The sequence below is a fragment of the Onychomys torridus genome, chromosome 4, assembly GCF_903995425.1.
Source record: "Onychomys torridus chromosome 4, mOncTor1.1, whole genome shotgun sequence".
NCBI classification, from domain to species: domain Eukaryota; kingdom Metazoa; phylum Chordata; class Mammalia; order Rodentia; family Cricetidae; genus Onychomys; species Onychomys torridus.
This window is the reverse complement of record NC_050446.1, coordinates 105,334,343-105,349,308: the sequence shown is the minus strand read 5'-3', so window position 1 is coordinate 105,349,308 and position 14,966 is coordinate 105,334,343. Positions and strand designations below refer to the sequence as shown.

General features: G+C 41.4%; 1 protein-coding gene across 2 annotated transcripts in view; it reads right to left on the bottom strand.

Annotated features, from left to right (window-relative positions):
• Atrn (attractin) overlaps positions 1-14,966 on the bottom strand; it is a 127,955-nt gene that overhangs the window by 65,556 nt on the left and 47,433 nt on the right. For both annotated transcript variants that reach the window (XM_036183778.1, XM_036183777.1), the window contains exons 7-11: positions 11,165-11,255; positions 10,136-10,379; positions 7,628-7,811; positions 6,464-6,618; positions 1,440-1,524 (exon numbers count right to left, since the gene is read on the bottom strand). In XM_036183778.1, coding sequence (XP_036039671.1) covers positions 1,440-1,524; positions 6,464-6,618; positions 7,628-7,811; positions 10,136-10,379; positions 11,165-11,255 — 759 coding nt within the window. The remainder of the gene's footprint in view (positions 1-1,439; positions 1,525-6,463; positions 6,619-7,627; positions 7,812-10,135; positions 10,380-11,164; positions 11,256-14,966) is intronic.

The following is a 14,966-nucleotide window of genomic DNA, read 5'->3' as shown; positions in this document are numbered from 1 at the left end:
GGTCAAAGTTATCCTTCAGCAAATTATTTTATACAATTAAATTACAACCATGGGACCTCTACCATTCTCTGCCTCTTCCAACCCTGCCTGAAATTCAAACACACCACAGGAATTACACAAAATAAAAACATTATAATCCAGACAGCTATTCCTGATTTTGATGCATGGCTAAATTACACTTTATGACAAACTGTCAACTTTGCTGAGTTTATGTAAAACTTAAGAATGTTTTAATATTCTTTTGATATTAGTTAGATATATTAATATTCATTCATTTGATATTATTAGTTAGATATATACTAGTATACTTGCCACCTATCAAATGCCCACAATGTGCCTAACCCTGTGCTAGGAGAGCACCAAGAACACATAAGTGAAGAGATGGCACAGCCAGCCACCAGCAAGACCAGGTGTCCTGATGCTTGCCAAGTGAAAACCTCAAGAGACACTTAGGACCTTTTCTGAGTGAAACAATCATATTGCAATTCGAGATAACACTTAAGTGAACAAGATAATAATTAAAAAAAAAGCTCCCACTTTGGTATCTAGAACTAGAATGGTATTGCCACAAAACTTTCCACACTTGTGAAAACATTCAGTAATCTTGTGATTAAAGAGATCACCTTTTCCCAATATCTAGTTTCTAAATGGTCAATTCTTCCCATTTCCAGAATGTCATTTTTGTACTTATCCTAATACAAGTAATTTATCTGAAAATTTGAAAACCTAAGGAAATATATAAGATTATAGTATTTAAATAATTTTAGGGTTTATACAACTAATTTGGATTTTGTTTTATTTTTCAAGACAGGATTTCTGTCTGGAACTCACTTTGTAGACCAGGCTGCTCTCTAACTCAGAGATCCGCCTGCCTCGGCCTATGAGAGTGCTGGGATTAAAAGTGTGTGCCGCCACCACCTGTCGGGATTTATAAAATTTGAATTGTAAAGAGGGAAGCAGAAAGAAGTAATAATAGCAGCAAAATGAGAAAAGTTCACATCAGTGGGTTGCTTAGCACCTCAGTCTTTAAAGCATACTTTAAAGTGACCAGTCTGCGTGTCCTCAGGGCAAATGCTGCATCTGAGGAAGGCACAGTGCTGGAGTCAGAACTCAGGACCTTATGCATGCCAGGAGAACAGTCTACTCCTGTGCCATGGCCCCAGTCCTCCGAACATCCTTTCCTGACTAAGCTTCCGGGGGCAGATGGACAAAGAGCTATGCTGGTCAGAAAGGGATTCCTGAGCATACCCTTAGATGCAGTGCAAACTTCAAACTTGCTCTTTGTCTCCTGGTCCTGTTCCCTTTACCTTAGCCTGAACTTAAAATGCCCCCTCCTTTTTTTCTCCCCAAACCTCTTACCATTCAGATAGAACTATTAGAAAAATGATATTAAAAATATAAGATGTAAGACAGTAACATAACCTTAGCTTTCCAGTTACCTGTTGTGTAAGACTGCTGAATGGCCAAATCTGTTGACATCATGGTGGAGATCAGGTCTGGGAAGCACTGACCATCGGTCACAAGCTAGGGCAAAAAAAACACATTTCAGAGGAGACTGTCATTTACAGTCAACAGGAACTGACAGTCTTTAGAAAGAAGAATGCAGGCCAAGAGTGGTGACATAACCTTTGATTCCAGCACTTAGGAAGCAGAGGCAGGAGGATCTCTGTGAATTCAAGGACAGCCTGGTCTACACAGTGAGCTCCAGACAGCCAGGACTATATATAGTAAAAAAAAAAAAAAAAGAAAGAAAGAAAAAAAAGAAAGAAAGGAAGGAAGGAAGAAAGAAAAGAAAAAAGAAAGAAAGAAGAAAGCAAAGGAAGAAAAGAAAAGAAGGAAAGAAGAAAGGAAGGAAGGAAGAAAGGAAAAGAGAAAGAAAGGAAGGAAGGAAGAAAGAAAGAAAAGAAAAAGAAAGAAGAAAGCAAAGGAAGAAAAGAAAAGAAGGAAAGAAGAAAGGAAGGAAGGAAGGAAGGAAAAGAGAAAGAAAGAAAGAAAGAAAGAAAAGGAAGGAAGGAAGGAGAATGCAGTGAACACAGCCTTATAAAACATGCTTTTCTTCCTTTTTAGTAATGCTATTATGTGTAAAAGACAGCAGCAGCAGTACTTCAGGAAATGAAATAAAAGCACTGCACAGAGATGCTAATCAATGAATGCTTTTCTCACCCACAGCACCCACTGTGATTGCCACTACTCTACTGTCTGCCATTTTTGCCCACCAGAATGTCTGCTTTAGTCCTGAACTTTCTTCTTCCCTTGTGCTAGGGATCAGCCCCAGCGCCTTGTGTATGGCAGGTAAGCACTCTACTGCTGAGATGCATCTCCAGCCAGTCCACCAAGACATTTTCTTTTTCTTTTTTTTTTCGAGACAGGGTTTCTCTGCGGAGCTTTGCGCCTTTCCTGGAACTTACTTGGTAGCCCAGGCTGGCCTTGAACTCACAGAGATCCGCCTGCCTCTGCCTCCCAAGTGCTGGGATTAAAGGCACGTACCGCTGCCACCGCCGCCGCCCAGTGACATTTTCTAACTTAAAATTTTTAATGCAGCTGCTCAGTGGTGTTGTACACCTTTGATCCCAGCACTTGGGAGGCAGAGTCAGGCAGATCTCTGTGAGTTCAAGGCCTGCCTGGTATACAGAGCAGGTTCCAGGACAGCCAGGGTTATACATAGAAACCTGTCTTGAAAAACCAAAAATAAATAAGTAAATAAATAAATTTTAATGCTAGTCATGGGTACACATCTGTAATCCTAGCTAGCACTTGGAGAGGTGGAGACAGGAGGACCAGGAGTTCAAGGTGAGCCTCAATTACAACTACACAGCAAATCTGAGGCTTTGTCACGGGGGGGGGGGGGGGGGGGGATGCAATTTTATAGTCTACAATAGCAAAACACAGGGGTTTACAAATTTTTTATTTCTGTTTGTTTTTGAAGACAGGGTTTCTCTGTGTAGCCCTGGCTGTCCTGGAATTTGCTCTATAGACCAGGGTGGCCTCCAACTCAGAAATCCACCTGCCTCTGCCTCCCAAATGCTGGGATTAAAGGCATGTGTCACCATGCCAAGCTCACAACTGCTTTCTATTTGCCTCTGAATCTTAATAGCAATAGAAAAAGTACAGGCAGCAAATTAAAAAAAGATCCTATTAAACTTTGTGGAATGCCCAAGTCTTTCCCTAGTTCTCCCAGATCTCCTGGTTTGTCCTTTGCATGGCTCATGCTCCAGCTTCTCTGCTGGACCTCACATCAACTGCCACTGCAGAGCCATGCTCATGCTCACTGTCTCACCCTGAGACAGATGCAGGTTCTGCAATCCAGCCACACTTCATTCAGCTTCAACAACAGCAGCCCTCACTTCCTGCTAGTCTCAACCCCATCTTCCTCACAGGGAGAACAGACCCTACCTGGAACCACAATGTAGCAAGACCCCTGGTCCTCTTACCTTCCTCTAACTCATCAGCTTATGCCCTCTGTCCCTACAGCCTCCAATCAGCCTGCAGCTTTCACCACAGCATGCCCAAGGCTATTCTTTCCACCTTCCCAACACCTTCTCATTTCTCTGCTTGCTCCAGCTTAAAGAAGAACTGACAATAATGTATCCATCATTCTCAATTGAAAAGTTCAGTGGTGGCCTGGAGAGATGGCTCAGAGGTTAAGAGCACTGGCTGTTCTTCCAAAGGTCCGGAGTTCAATTCCCAGCAACCACATGGTGGCTCACAATCATCTATAATGGGATCTGATGCCTTCTTCTGGCATGCAGGCATACATGCAGACAGAACACTATATACATAATAAATAAATCTTAAAAAAAAAAAAAAAAAAAAAAAGCTCAATGGCTAGCACAACCGCATCTGTAAAAACAAACACCTAGGGCCAGGAAGATGGCTCGGCAGTTAAGAACACTCACTGCTCCTCAGCACCTACATCTCAGCTCACAACTGTCTGTAATTCCAGTCCCAATGCCTACTTCTGGCCTCCATGGAGACTGAATACACACAGTGTACTTAACATACATGCAGGCAAAACACTCATACACATAAAATAAAAATAAAAATAAACAAGATTTTTTTAAAAAAAATGAACATCTGACCTAGAGTAGTCAAAATCAGAGACAATCAGGAGAATGTGATTTCAAGAGGCTGGAGTGAGGATGAAGAGAGGAACTAGTACTTAAGGGCAGAGGGTTTCTGTTTATAAGAAGCCAGCATGCAGATGGATGGTGATACAGCATAAATAACATTATGAATATATTTAGTTCACTTAAACTACTTAAAACATTAAGGTGGTGAGTGTTATTGTAGGGAAAAGGGGCTGGCTAAAGACACCCATCCTGACCCTGGAGCCCAGAATTAGGGAAGGATGGCTCAGATAAGGCCAGTGAGAGAAACACAGTTTAGATCAGATCAGAGACATCTCTGACCCTGTCAAACTGACTTGTGAAACCAACCAATCACAGAGCAGGACAGTAGAATCCTGGCCCTAGGGCCCAGGACCAGGGAAAGAAACACAGCCTGAGTTTGGGACCTGAGCCAGAGAAATGAACACTTTATCCCCAAACCCAGAACCCAGGAAATATGCCCTGACTCTAAAGCTAGTACCAAAATAACATTCTGGAATCAGAGTCAGTGAAAGAAATGTGCCCTGGCCTTAGAGGTAGTGTCAAAAAGCCAAGAAAGGCCAGTGAAAGAAACAGTTTGGCCCTGAAATCAGGGCCATCTCTGCCCCTTGCCCACAAAACTGGCCAATCCCTGGGCAGAAAAAAAACTAACTAATCACAGTTGACTCTGCCCCCTAGACATCCTACATAAACCGCCCTGCCCGGTCAGTTGTGAGCTGTTCTCTACCTAGTAGAGGTAGCTACTCTTCTGGACTTTCTCAAAAGAGTTTTGGGTGAAGACCTTCATTCACTGGTGCACAGAAAAACCTTGCTGGGATGTCCCATAGTGGGCTGAGCAAAGGGGAGCTGAACAGAAGAACCTTACTAAGATGTCCCATAGTGGACTGAGCAAGAGAGAGCTGGTAACACTGAGCTGGAGATTGTGGCTCTCCGGGAGAGGAGCAGGATTGCTGTGTCCTGCAGGGAGACCATCCTCCATCACACATGTATATCCTGACTTTCCCGAAGAGTCAGGACACCCTTCCCTGCTGAAGCAGTTCCAGGCCTGACTCTCCCAAGAAGTCAGAAAATTTTCCTTTCCAAAGTTGGGCTGTCTCTTTGCAGTCCTAGCCATCAGAGCTGTGCAAAACAGCTCTAGGTGTCCGGGACACCTCCAGGGCAGAGCTCTTGATCTGAGTAGCTCAAGGTGTCTGGGATACCTCGCCCTCTAGGGCTAAACTGTCTGCAGTTCAGCCATCAGAGCTGTGCTAAACAGCTCCAGGTGTTTGGGACACCTTCAGAGCAGAGCTCTTGTTCTGAGTAGCTTAAGGTGTCCAGGATACCTTGCCCTCCAGAGTTGAACTGTCTCCTTGCAGTTTCAGCCATCAATTTACTACCATTTTGGTGCCAAAACCTGGGACACCAAACCCACAGAGTTGCAAAACTCACCTTTTGCAACCAATTTACTAACAGTTATTATGTATATTTTGCCATAGTAAGAATAATTTTTAAAATGAACATCTAGCCAGATGTGGTGGTATACACCTTTAATCCTAGCAATCAGGAGGCAGAGGCAGGAGGAACTCTCTGAGTTTAAGGTCAGCTTGATCTGCATAAAGACCTCCAGGCTAGCCAGAGCTACATAGTGAGACCTTGTCTCAAAAAGCAAAACAAAAACAAAAGAATATCTGATGGTATTAATACAAAAGAACATTAGATGTTTATTTTCTAGGAATAAGTAAATACTGCCCTCTTCTGGTCAAAAGCATGCATGAAGACAGGTTTCCAGAAACTTGCTTACAGCTAATGCAGACTCATCAAACTTAACATGATGCTTGTGGTTACAACTACACACCACTACTATGTAAGGCAATTATCAAAGGAGATACCAGTTAAATTAGCCTTTAAAAAAAGATTTCAAGTAATTAGTAAGAATGACTTCTTTTAAAGAATTTACTGTAGCTTAATGTAAACTAATGCTTTTCAATAAATATGAAACCTTACTCAAATAAATACAAATTCTACCACTTGGGACTTCTTTATTTTTTTAACTTTCTTCCTTCCTTCCTTCCTTCCTTCCTTCCTTCCTTCCTTCCTTCCTTCCTTCCTTCCTTCATTCATTCATTCATTTATGTATTTCAGGACATGGTTTTTCTGTGTAGCTCTAGCTGTCCTGGAATTTGCTCTGTTGATCAGACTGACCTCCAACTTAAGAGATCTACCTGCCTCTGCTTCCCAAGTGCTGGGATAAAAGGTGTGTGCCACCACTGCCTGGCTGGGCTTCTTTCAAATGGTGCAATTATTTTAACATCAATCCTCAATGTTGTTCATAGGCAAAGAAAATATTCCTAAAGCTAAAACATCTTTGGGAAACTTACCAATGTCATAAGCCATGAAGTCCGAGGAGAAGCATTTGGCGCCATGGCTCATGGATGTGTCGTTGTGTGTGTTCCCTCCAAACACCAGCATGGTTCCACTCACTATCACAGCTGTATGCAAGTAACGGAAAAATCGGCTGTCCTTAAGAATGGTCCTTTTGAGTTTATTTAAAAATAATAAATACAAGGTTAGTTTTAGAAGAATACTTAGCTATCTGCCAACTTACATGTAATTACTTTATAACTTCCGCAACAAATGTGCAATACTTGATTTTCCCCTATATATAAGCCACTTCCTTAAAAAAATTCATAAAAATCTCTAAGAATTTTAGGAAACTATAGTAAGATCCCTAAAATGTTCATAACCTATGGCTCTATAATTCCAGTTTCGGGATAAGAACTATATACAATTATAGATCAAAATTTATGCTAAATGTTTTATTAGTAAGGCAAAAGCTAGAGATCAGAACTTCCAACTGTATAGGCTCAGTGGTGCACAGCCACTGAGGTCAGTGATCTCCCTGACAATGAAAAATTACATCCACAGCCTGGTATCTGTTGTATGTTGAGACAGAAAAGCAGAGAGGGAAGGAGGGAGAGATGGAGATGGAGACCAATGCTTTATAATTATTTCATAACTCAAATTTATTTACATTTAGTAAAAGTAAAGGCTGAGCTACAGTTTAGAGAGAGGGAAACTATCACTTAGGTATGAAACACCTTGTTTTAAAAGGATAAACCAGCAAATGACCCCAACAATGACACTTCGCTGATGAAGAAAAAAGTTAAACAATATATTGACTGATGGTACAGCCTATTCCTGTGCAAAGCCCTGGGTTTGACCCCCAACACCAAAAAAGGAAAAAAGAAAGACTATGCTTGTTAAGTAGGTATAAAATCAGCACAACTCTATTCCTGAGAATTCTGAAGAGGATGAGAAGTGAAACCAGTCCGCAACACTAAGCACTTTCTAACTGTCCTAACAACAGAAAAGCTAACAGACAGCAACAGAACAAATCCTGCCTCAACTTCCTTACCGTGTTTATTCCCTAACTTTGTTACACACAATGCTGAACAGAAAACAAACTGTAGCATAGTATTTTTCAACCAATTGCCTGTCCAGAATCTACACCATCAAAGGAAAGCTCAAGGAAAAGCACCCACCACATCTGGGTATCCACATCATATCTGTAGAGGTCATCTGCAAGCCGGTATTTATTGGCGCTGAAAGCCTTGTAGCCACCATGGACATACAGGGCCTTGGTCCTGTGATCATAAACACTGCTGTGACCATAGCCCCCTTGTACAAGAGCACCCTGAGTGTGTAGTATACTCCATGTGTTCTTTTCTGAAAAGAAAAGACAGTTTAAGTCAATGTTGCAGGCTCTTCTTCTTATTAAGCATTAAATAATTTAAACTACTTAAACAGTAGTTTAAAGTCTAAACAGCTCAGAGCAAAAGAAGGAAGTTCAGGATACACCTTCATCTTATTTATAAAGAAGGGCATCTAGCCAGGCCTGGCCAGAGCAGGCCTATAAGTCCCAGGTACTAGGTAAATGAGGCAGGTGGATGACAAGTTCAAGGCCTGCCTGGACAATTTAGTGAGACCTCATCTCAAAAGAAAAAGTTCTGGGGGCATACCTTAATGGCAGTGTTGGTCTAGCATGTACAAGGACCTTGGGTTTAATTCCCAGTACAATGAAAATAAGAAGAAAGATGAGGAAGAAGAGGGAGAGGGTAAGAAAGAGGGAGAAGAAGAAGAGGAAGAGGAAGAGGAGGAGGAGGAAGAGGAACTATTATTATTATTATTATTATTATTATTATTATTATTATTATTTGTAGTAAAGCACAAGTGATATGAAAGAAGTGGTGTTGGGTGATATTGGGAGGCAAATGTTTAAGTAAGGGGAAAGGGGTGTGGGAGAAAAGAAAGGGGTGTGGGTTAATGAAAACTAAGGATACATGGAGAAACCTCATGAAAGCCTGTAGGTTTGTATGCTAACTCAAAATCTCAGTTACAGGTTACCTTCCTACAGGTCACCAGTCTGGCAGGTCTCTAAAAATATAGACTATTGCCATGCCCTGGTTGCCCACTATAACTAGATGGTAGAATCTCACAGCTGAAGACACTGAGTATTTTGGTTCCAGGATATGGAAAGTAAATCCTTAACAGAATAAGAAGTGCCATTCCTGCTAGCTAGCTGTCACAGGGCTAGAAGGTAATTACGCTGCTGCTGAAGGAAAGACGTCACCAATGGTCGTGCCCAATGCTGGACCCTGAATTCTACAACACTGACTTGCAAAGCAAAGATGTACCCCCGGTACAATAGTGACAAGACCATCAGAGTGGGTAACCACCAGTCTCTTCAGTCAGGTTTGAGGGCTACTCTACAGGAGGGAATCCATGCCTGGTACAGTAAGCATGGTCAAACTCATAGCTCGGGAAGTCATGGACTCAAGAAGAAAGCCTGTTGAACGTTGTTTTCCTAAAGTCATGTTGTCAAACTGCCTTCTAAATAATTGTGTTTAAGTAGGGAAATCTGTGTTACTCTGAGCTGTGGTCAAAGCTTTTCTTGCAATGATTAGTGGTTAATTCAAGGTTCAGAGTGCCAAGAATGATGGAGTGCTCAGCCACAGAAGGGTAGGTATCAACCTCTGCCCCAAGACTCAGCGAACATCTTGGAAAGAATGTAAGAGCCTGAGGATAAGAAAACTTCTGTGGACTGCTGTCCCCTAAACATGCCATGGCTGCTGCACACAAGGACTCCCAGCAGCTGTGGTCACTGCACAGGAACTACACAAAATCAAGCAATTTAAAAATTCCAGCATATAGGAGGGAGGATCGGCCAAGGCCCCTCCCACAACTGAGAAGCTGCTGGTAGTAGAGGCTGCTCTAGTCTTAAGAGGGGAGTCATTTTTCTTTAGGGTACTAGTACATTGTTCATGTCCCAGTGGATGGCCCCACAATGATACAAACGGGCTGCATTAACTGGACTCAGTATGTCAGCCCTCGAAAGGAGGATATAAATCTGGGAAGAAGGTGTGTTGGGGTAGGGAGCCTATGAGGAGATGGATGGAGAAAATGGGTGGTAGGTAAGATCAAGATACATGCATGAAACTTTCAAAGAACAAATTCTTAAAGATTCAGATTTTTAAAATAAATTTTAAATATTAAAGATTCAAGTTTCTCTCATTTAATTTCCTATGATCTTTAGTGATTCCTATGATTTTCAGATGTACTTTAATGATATCTAGATATACTTTATAGGACTACTTTATCAAAACTTCAATTCTGACACTCCTGTATACAATGAAAAACACCAAAACTTAACACAAGGAAATATTATACCTTGAGGTAAAATAACACTGCATTAAACTAACCTCTAAAGGCTATACAAAATTATTTTTACAGTGCTTGTTGTTTTATATTATGCTTATTTTGATACCCAAAGCATTTAGTGTTGTTTGTGGCTATCTTTGGCAAACTAACAGTAACAAACGTTTGTTGTACAGGGACATCAACAACCTGAATCTTACCAGTTACATACTGATATTAACTACTGCAAGGCAAAGTACTGGATCAAGGTTATGTTGAATTTTTAAACTGTCCCAATAAGGGTAGGGCTTTTGATCTGATACTCAAGGTATATCCACTGGAAAAAGTATACATACCTAAGTCATACTCCTGCACAGTGCTTATATATCCATAGAGAGGGCAATGACCAAAGATGACCAACATGACCACACGGCCTGTTGCCAGTGTAACAATGTGTGCAGAGTGTCCAACTACTGCATACTGCTCCTTTGCTTTGGGTGTCAACAATACCCACGATTCATTATGAATATGAAATACTCTCAACTCATTGGTCACATTCCCTGTTGAGTCAATTTTTCCTCCATACATGTAGATTTTATCCTACAAGAAAGATGTAAACAGGATTTTTAAAGCCATTTTAAAAAAACCAAATCTAGGGCTGAACAGACAGCATAGGAGTTAGGAGCAGCTGCTGCTCTTGGAGGGGCCAGAGTTTGGTTCCTAGAACCCACATGGCACTGACAACCACCTGTATCTAACTCCAGTTCCTGGGGTTCCCATGCCTTCCTCTGCTGGCCTCTTGTGGACCAGCATGCACAGACACACAAGCAGGCAAAATAGCCATACACATAAAATAAAAATAAATACATCTTTTTAAAAAATAACCTCATTATTATTCTTAGCTTAAGAAGTATGAGTAAAATGTACTTTTCAGTGAATTATTAGGAACAAGATACAGAAAGAACAAAATAAAATAAATCACATTCTTTATCTTTCTAAAACACCTTCTTCACATGAGATGTATTATAGAAAAAAATGACTTAGAAAATGAAGTTGCTTCATCCTACAACATATGCACAAAAACAAGGAAATGAAAATGATTACTCAGTCACACTGCAATGTGGCTAAACTTGCTAATAAGCATGGGGCTCAGTGACACTTCAATCTTCATTCTGAACCACTTGGCACTGTAACCATAGTATCCCAGTACAATACCATGGATTCAAATAGTTCCAACTTCAATTTCCAATTACAACTTGGCCAATTATACACTCCCATCACACCAAAGTTTATACCAATTAAAACCAAAGCTGAAGAGCTATTCAATGACATAAAGCAACAGGAAGAATTGACTTCTTGCTTGGTAAAGAGTTGAGATAGTTTACCTTATGTAATGCCAAAGAATGACCATATCTTACAATCACACTGTTCACAGAATGGTTTAGTGGCAGCCACTCCCTAGAAGTCAGGTCATACCTACAAAACAAATAGACCATATTTTCACCCAAATGACAAAACAGGACATCTTGTATTCTTCTATTTATGATATAATCCAGTTCAGAGACTTTTGATAAACAACCAGGGATACAGGGAGGCACATGCTATTCTGGCAAGCATACCTGATACCTGGGCCCATTGAGCATGTGAGAACTCACAACAGGGAGGCTGACTACACAACCCTGGAATATATACATCTACTGGGAGTTTCTGTAGCTTCCTGCAAACCTCTTCAACATAACAATCTAAGCCATAGGAGTTTCTATTATAAAGGGACTTAAACTTAATAGTTCACAATAGCTTTCATTCATTTAATAATGACAAACAGAAGGCAAGTACTGAAAGAGGATGATAATTAAAAGAAAATTACTGAGCAAGTAAGATGGCTCAGTGAGTAAAAGTGCTTGCTGCACAAGCCTGACCACCTGAATTCTATCCCTGGGGCCCACATGGTGGGAAAAGAGAACCACCATGTGTGTGCATAGGCATGTACACACATTGGGAAGATCTGGAGGGGGAAGGGAGAATTTGGGGTAGATATTATCAAGATTATGTGTGTGTATGAAATTTTCAAAGAATATTTTAAATGAAAATACCAGTATTTCTTTTGCTTTAATCATTTGTTCAAGAAAGATAAAATACAATTATAACATTTCAATCGTACTATAAATTCACTTAAATAATTTTAAAATACCAAATTCTATCCCTGGGATCCACATGGTAGAAGAGAACCAACATGTGTGAATATAGCTTTTATAAAGACTAAAAAGAATGTCTGCTGATGAAGCTTTATGTTAGAGAGCATCACAAGATAGGCAAACAGATACATAAAACTATGGATTACTAACTTTACCACATTTTTACATCTATTTAAAGCAAGTAACACTAGCATCAGAACTCTGTTTCTGTGACTCTGCAGAGGTACATAAGGCCTTCCTCTGCACTCTGTGACTCTGCAGGGGTACATAAGGCCTTCCTCTGCACTCTGTGACTCTGCAGGAGTACATAAGGCCTTCCTCTGCACTCTGTGACTCTGCAGAGGTACATAAGGCCTTCCTCTGCACTCTGTGACTCTGCAGGAGTACATAAGGCCTTCCTCTGCACTCTGTGACTCTGCAGTGGTACATAAGGCCTTCCTCTGCACTCTGTGACTCTGCAGTGGTACGTAAGTCCTACCTCTGCACTTGGGAACTTTAATTTCCTGACCTGGACAGAGGAGAATGTACTGGCATTTGTTAGCTTTCTTCTCTGAACTTTTCCTTCTGTCTTAGTATATACCATCTGAAACAAATATAACAAAATGGAGACATCTATTAAGTGTGTCTAACACATAAATTGGTATTTAACTTACATATTTTAGGATACTTATTTTTAAAATAGATAAAAATTATTTCAGTTTGTTTTAATAATTAACTACTGATAATTACTATTTACTGCTTTTGTTAAACTATTTAAAAAGTCACTCACTGAAGTTTCAAAGGTATATACTATTTAATTTTAGACTCTATTAGCTCTCTGCTTTGAAGTTGAAAACCATAGTATTCACATTTCCAATCCCACTTCTTCTCCTAGTTTTGCTCTACAACTTACAGTGTCCATGTTCATAACATTCACATCCGTTTTGTAACTTTAATCCAGCAGTGATCAATACTGAGTCTGTGTATAAGCTGACGGAACCTCATCACAGCCCTCCTACAATGACTTCTTCAGCTCTTCAATTCTTTACTGCTTGCAGTTCACTGTCAAGCTGTGTTCTGGTTTTGAGACAGTCTCACTGAAAGGTTGTTTGCAGCACTCTGGCCCCAAAGGAAAAGTCACGACACATGACAGAATCCACTAACAAGAGTTTTATCAAGACAAAGGGACAGATGTGATCAGGCCTGTAGAAGGACCGGGGTAACATGGTGCCACCTTATAAAGGCCAGGACGCACCTGCGCACACAGGCCCATTCACAGAGATCACGTGGTGACTATATGACCCCAGGTAACCATGGGGCATGGGTCACCTAGGCCGTATGACCCAGAAATGACTAAGTGGAGATGACTAAGTGTCCCACCAGGCATGCACGACCATGGGGCATGGTTGGAATTCCTATCACTCACCAAGTACAGTGTAGGCACTGGCCTTGAACTTGTGGTCCTCTCACCCAAGCAATATAAGTGCCAAGATGAGGCATAGGACACCATGCCTCTCTCAAGTGTTGTTTAAATGCAGAGCTCTCACGCATGCCTTTCCTGGTGTTTCCTCACCATTAAGAGCACTTGCCTGATACCATCACAGATGAAGGGCTCCTTGGCTGGGTAAAATACTTAAACCATTCATATGTTGCTGCCTTGAGAGAGTTACAGCTGGCATTGGCTGTGGCTATGCAAAGAGCTGAGGCTAGCTTAAAGTTTCCCTTCTTTCAGTACTTAGCTTTTCTGTGAGTAGACCCTGAAGAATTATCTGTCATTCTCATTCTCTCTCTCTTTCTCCTTCCTCTGTTCTTTCTCTGCTCTACTTCACTATTTTTTTTTTCAGGCACAAAATTTTATAAAAGCAGAAACAACTCCATTCTGTTTTTGTTTTGTTTTCTTTTTAAACAAAATGCACTGAAGAACAAGGCTATGCAAATAAACAAATAAACAGCTCTTGTCGGGTGTGCCGTTTCCTCAGCCTTCCTTCTCTGTACCTTTTTCTTTTTCTTTTTTTTCTTTTTTTTTTTTTGAAGCTGAGGATCCAAACCCAGGGCCTTGTGCTTGCTAGGCAAGCACTCTATCACTGAGCTAAATCCCCAACCCTCTGCACCTTTTTCAACATTCCTAACAGCATCTTGAGGCTCACACCTTCTGGTATGCTGGAGCTACGGTAAGGATAGTCCCAAGAACTTGCCATTTTCAGTGTTGGTGATTGGTTTGGGTGAGCCTGTTCTACTGATCTGGATGTGCTTCGCCTTTCTTTAAGATAACTGCTGAGAGTTCTGGGCCAGCCTGGTCTACATAGGGACTTCCAGGCTAGCCAAGGCTACATAATGAGAACTTATCTAAGAGAGAGGAGGTATCCAGACTCTAAGCCCCAGGGCATATCCATGACCCTCCCTCCCATCTCAGCCCCAGCAAGGCAGCTGGGCCTGGCCCCAAACTCTGGTGGAATTCCATGGCTCTGATGCAGCCCCCACCAGCTGGCCAGCAGGTAAGAGACTTGCTTACAGGCTTCACCACCACTGCTGCCACCCACTGGATTCTGTTCTCCCAAGACCCACTCCACCGTCCAACCCCACCCACCTCATCCTCCTCTCTGTGGCCAGCCCTTTCCCAAAACTCCAGCAGAATCCATAGGCACAGATACAACCCACACCAGATGAAAGAACAGGATGATACTCGAATCTAGGCACCCAAACCTCCACAAACCTCAGCTGAGAGACCCTACTGAACCTAAAGAGCTGCTAGGCACCAGAACCCTTGGCCACTCAGGCCAGAAAGAAACAGATAAGAAAGGAAGAAAACACCCATCCAACAAAGACAACACAAGAATCAACACCCAGACCTATAATCATTCCAAATCCAGATGTGCAAATGCCAGTGTAAGAACACATTGAGTAACAGAAAGGGCAATATGGCACCACCAGAACCCAGTGATCCTAAGTCAGCAAGACCTAAACATGCCAATGCAGCTGAAGCACAAGAAAACCACCTTAAAATAACTTTATG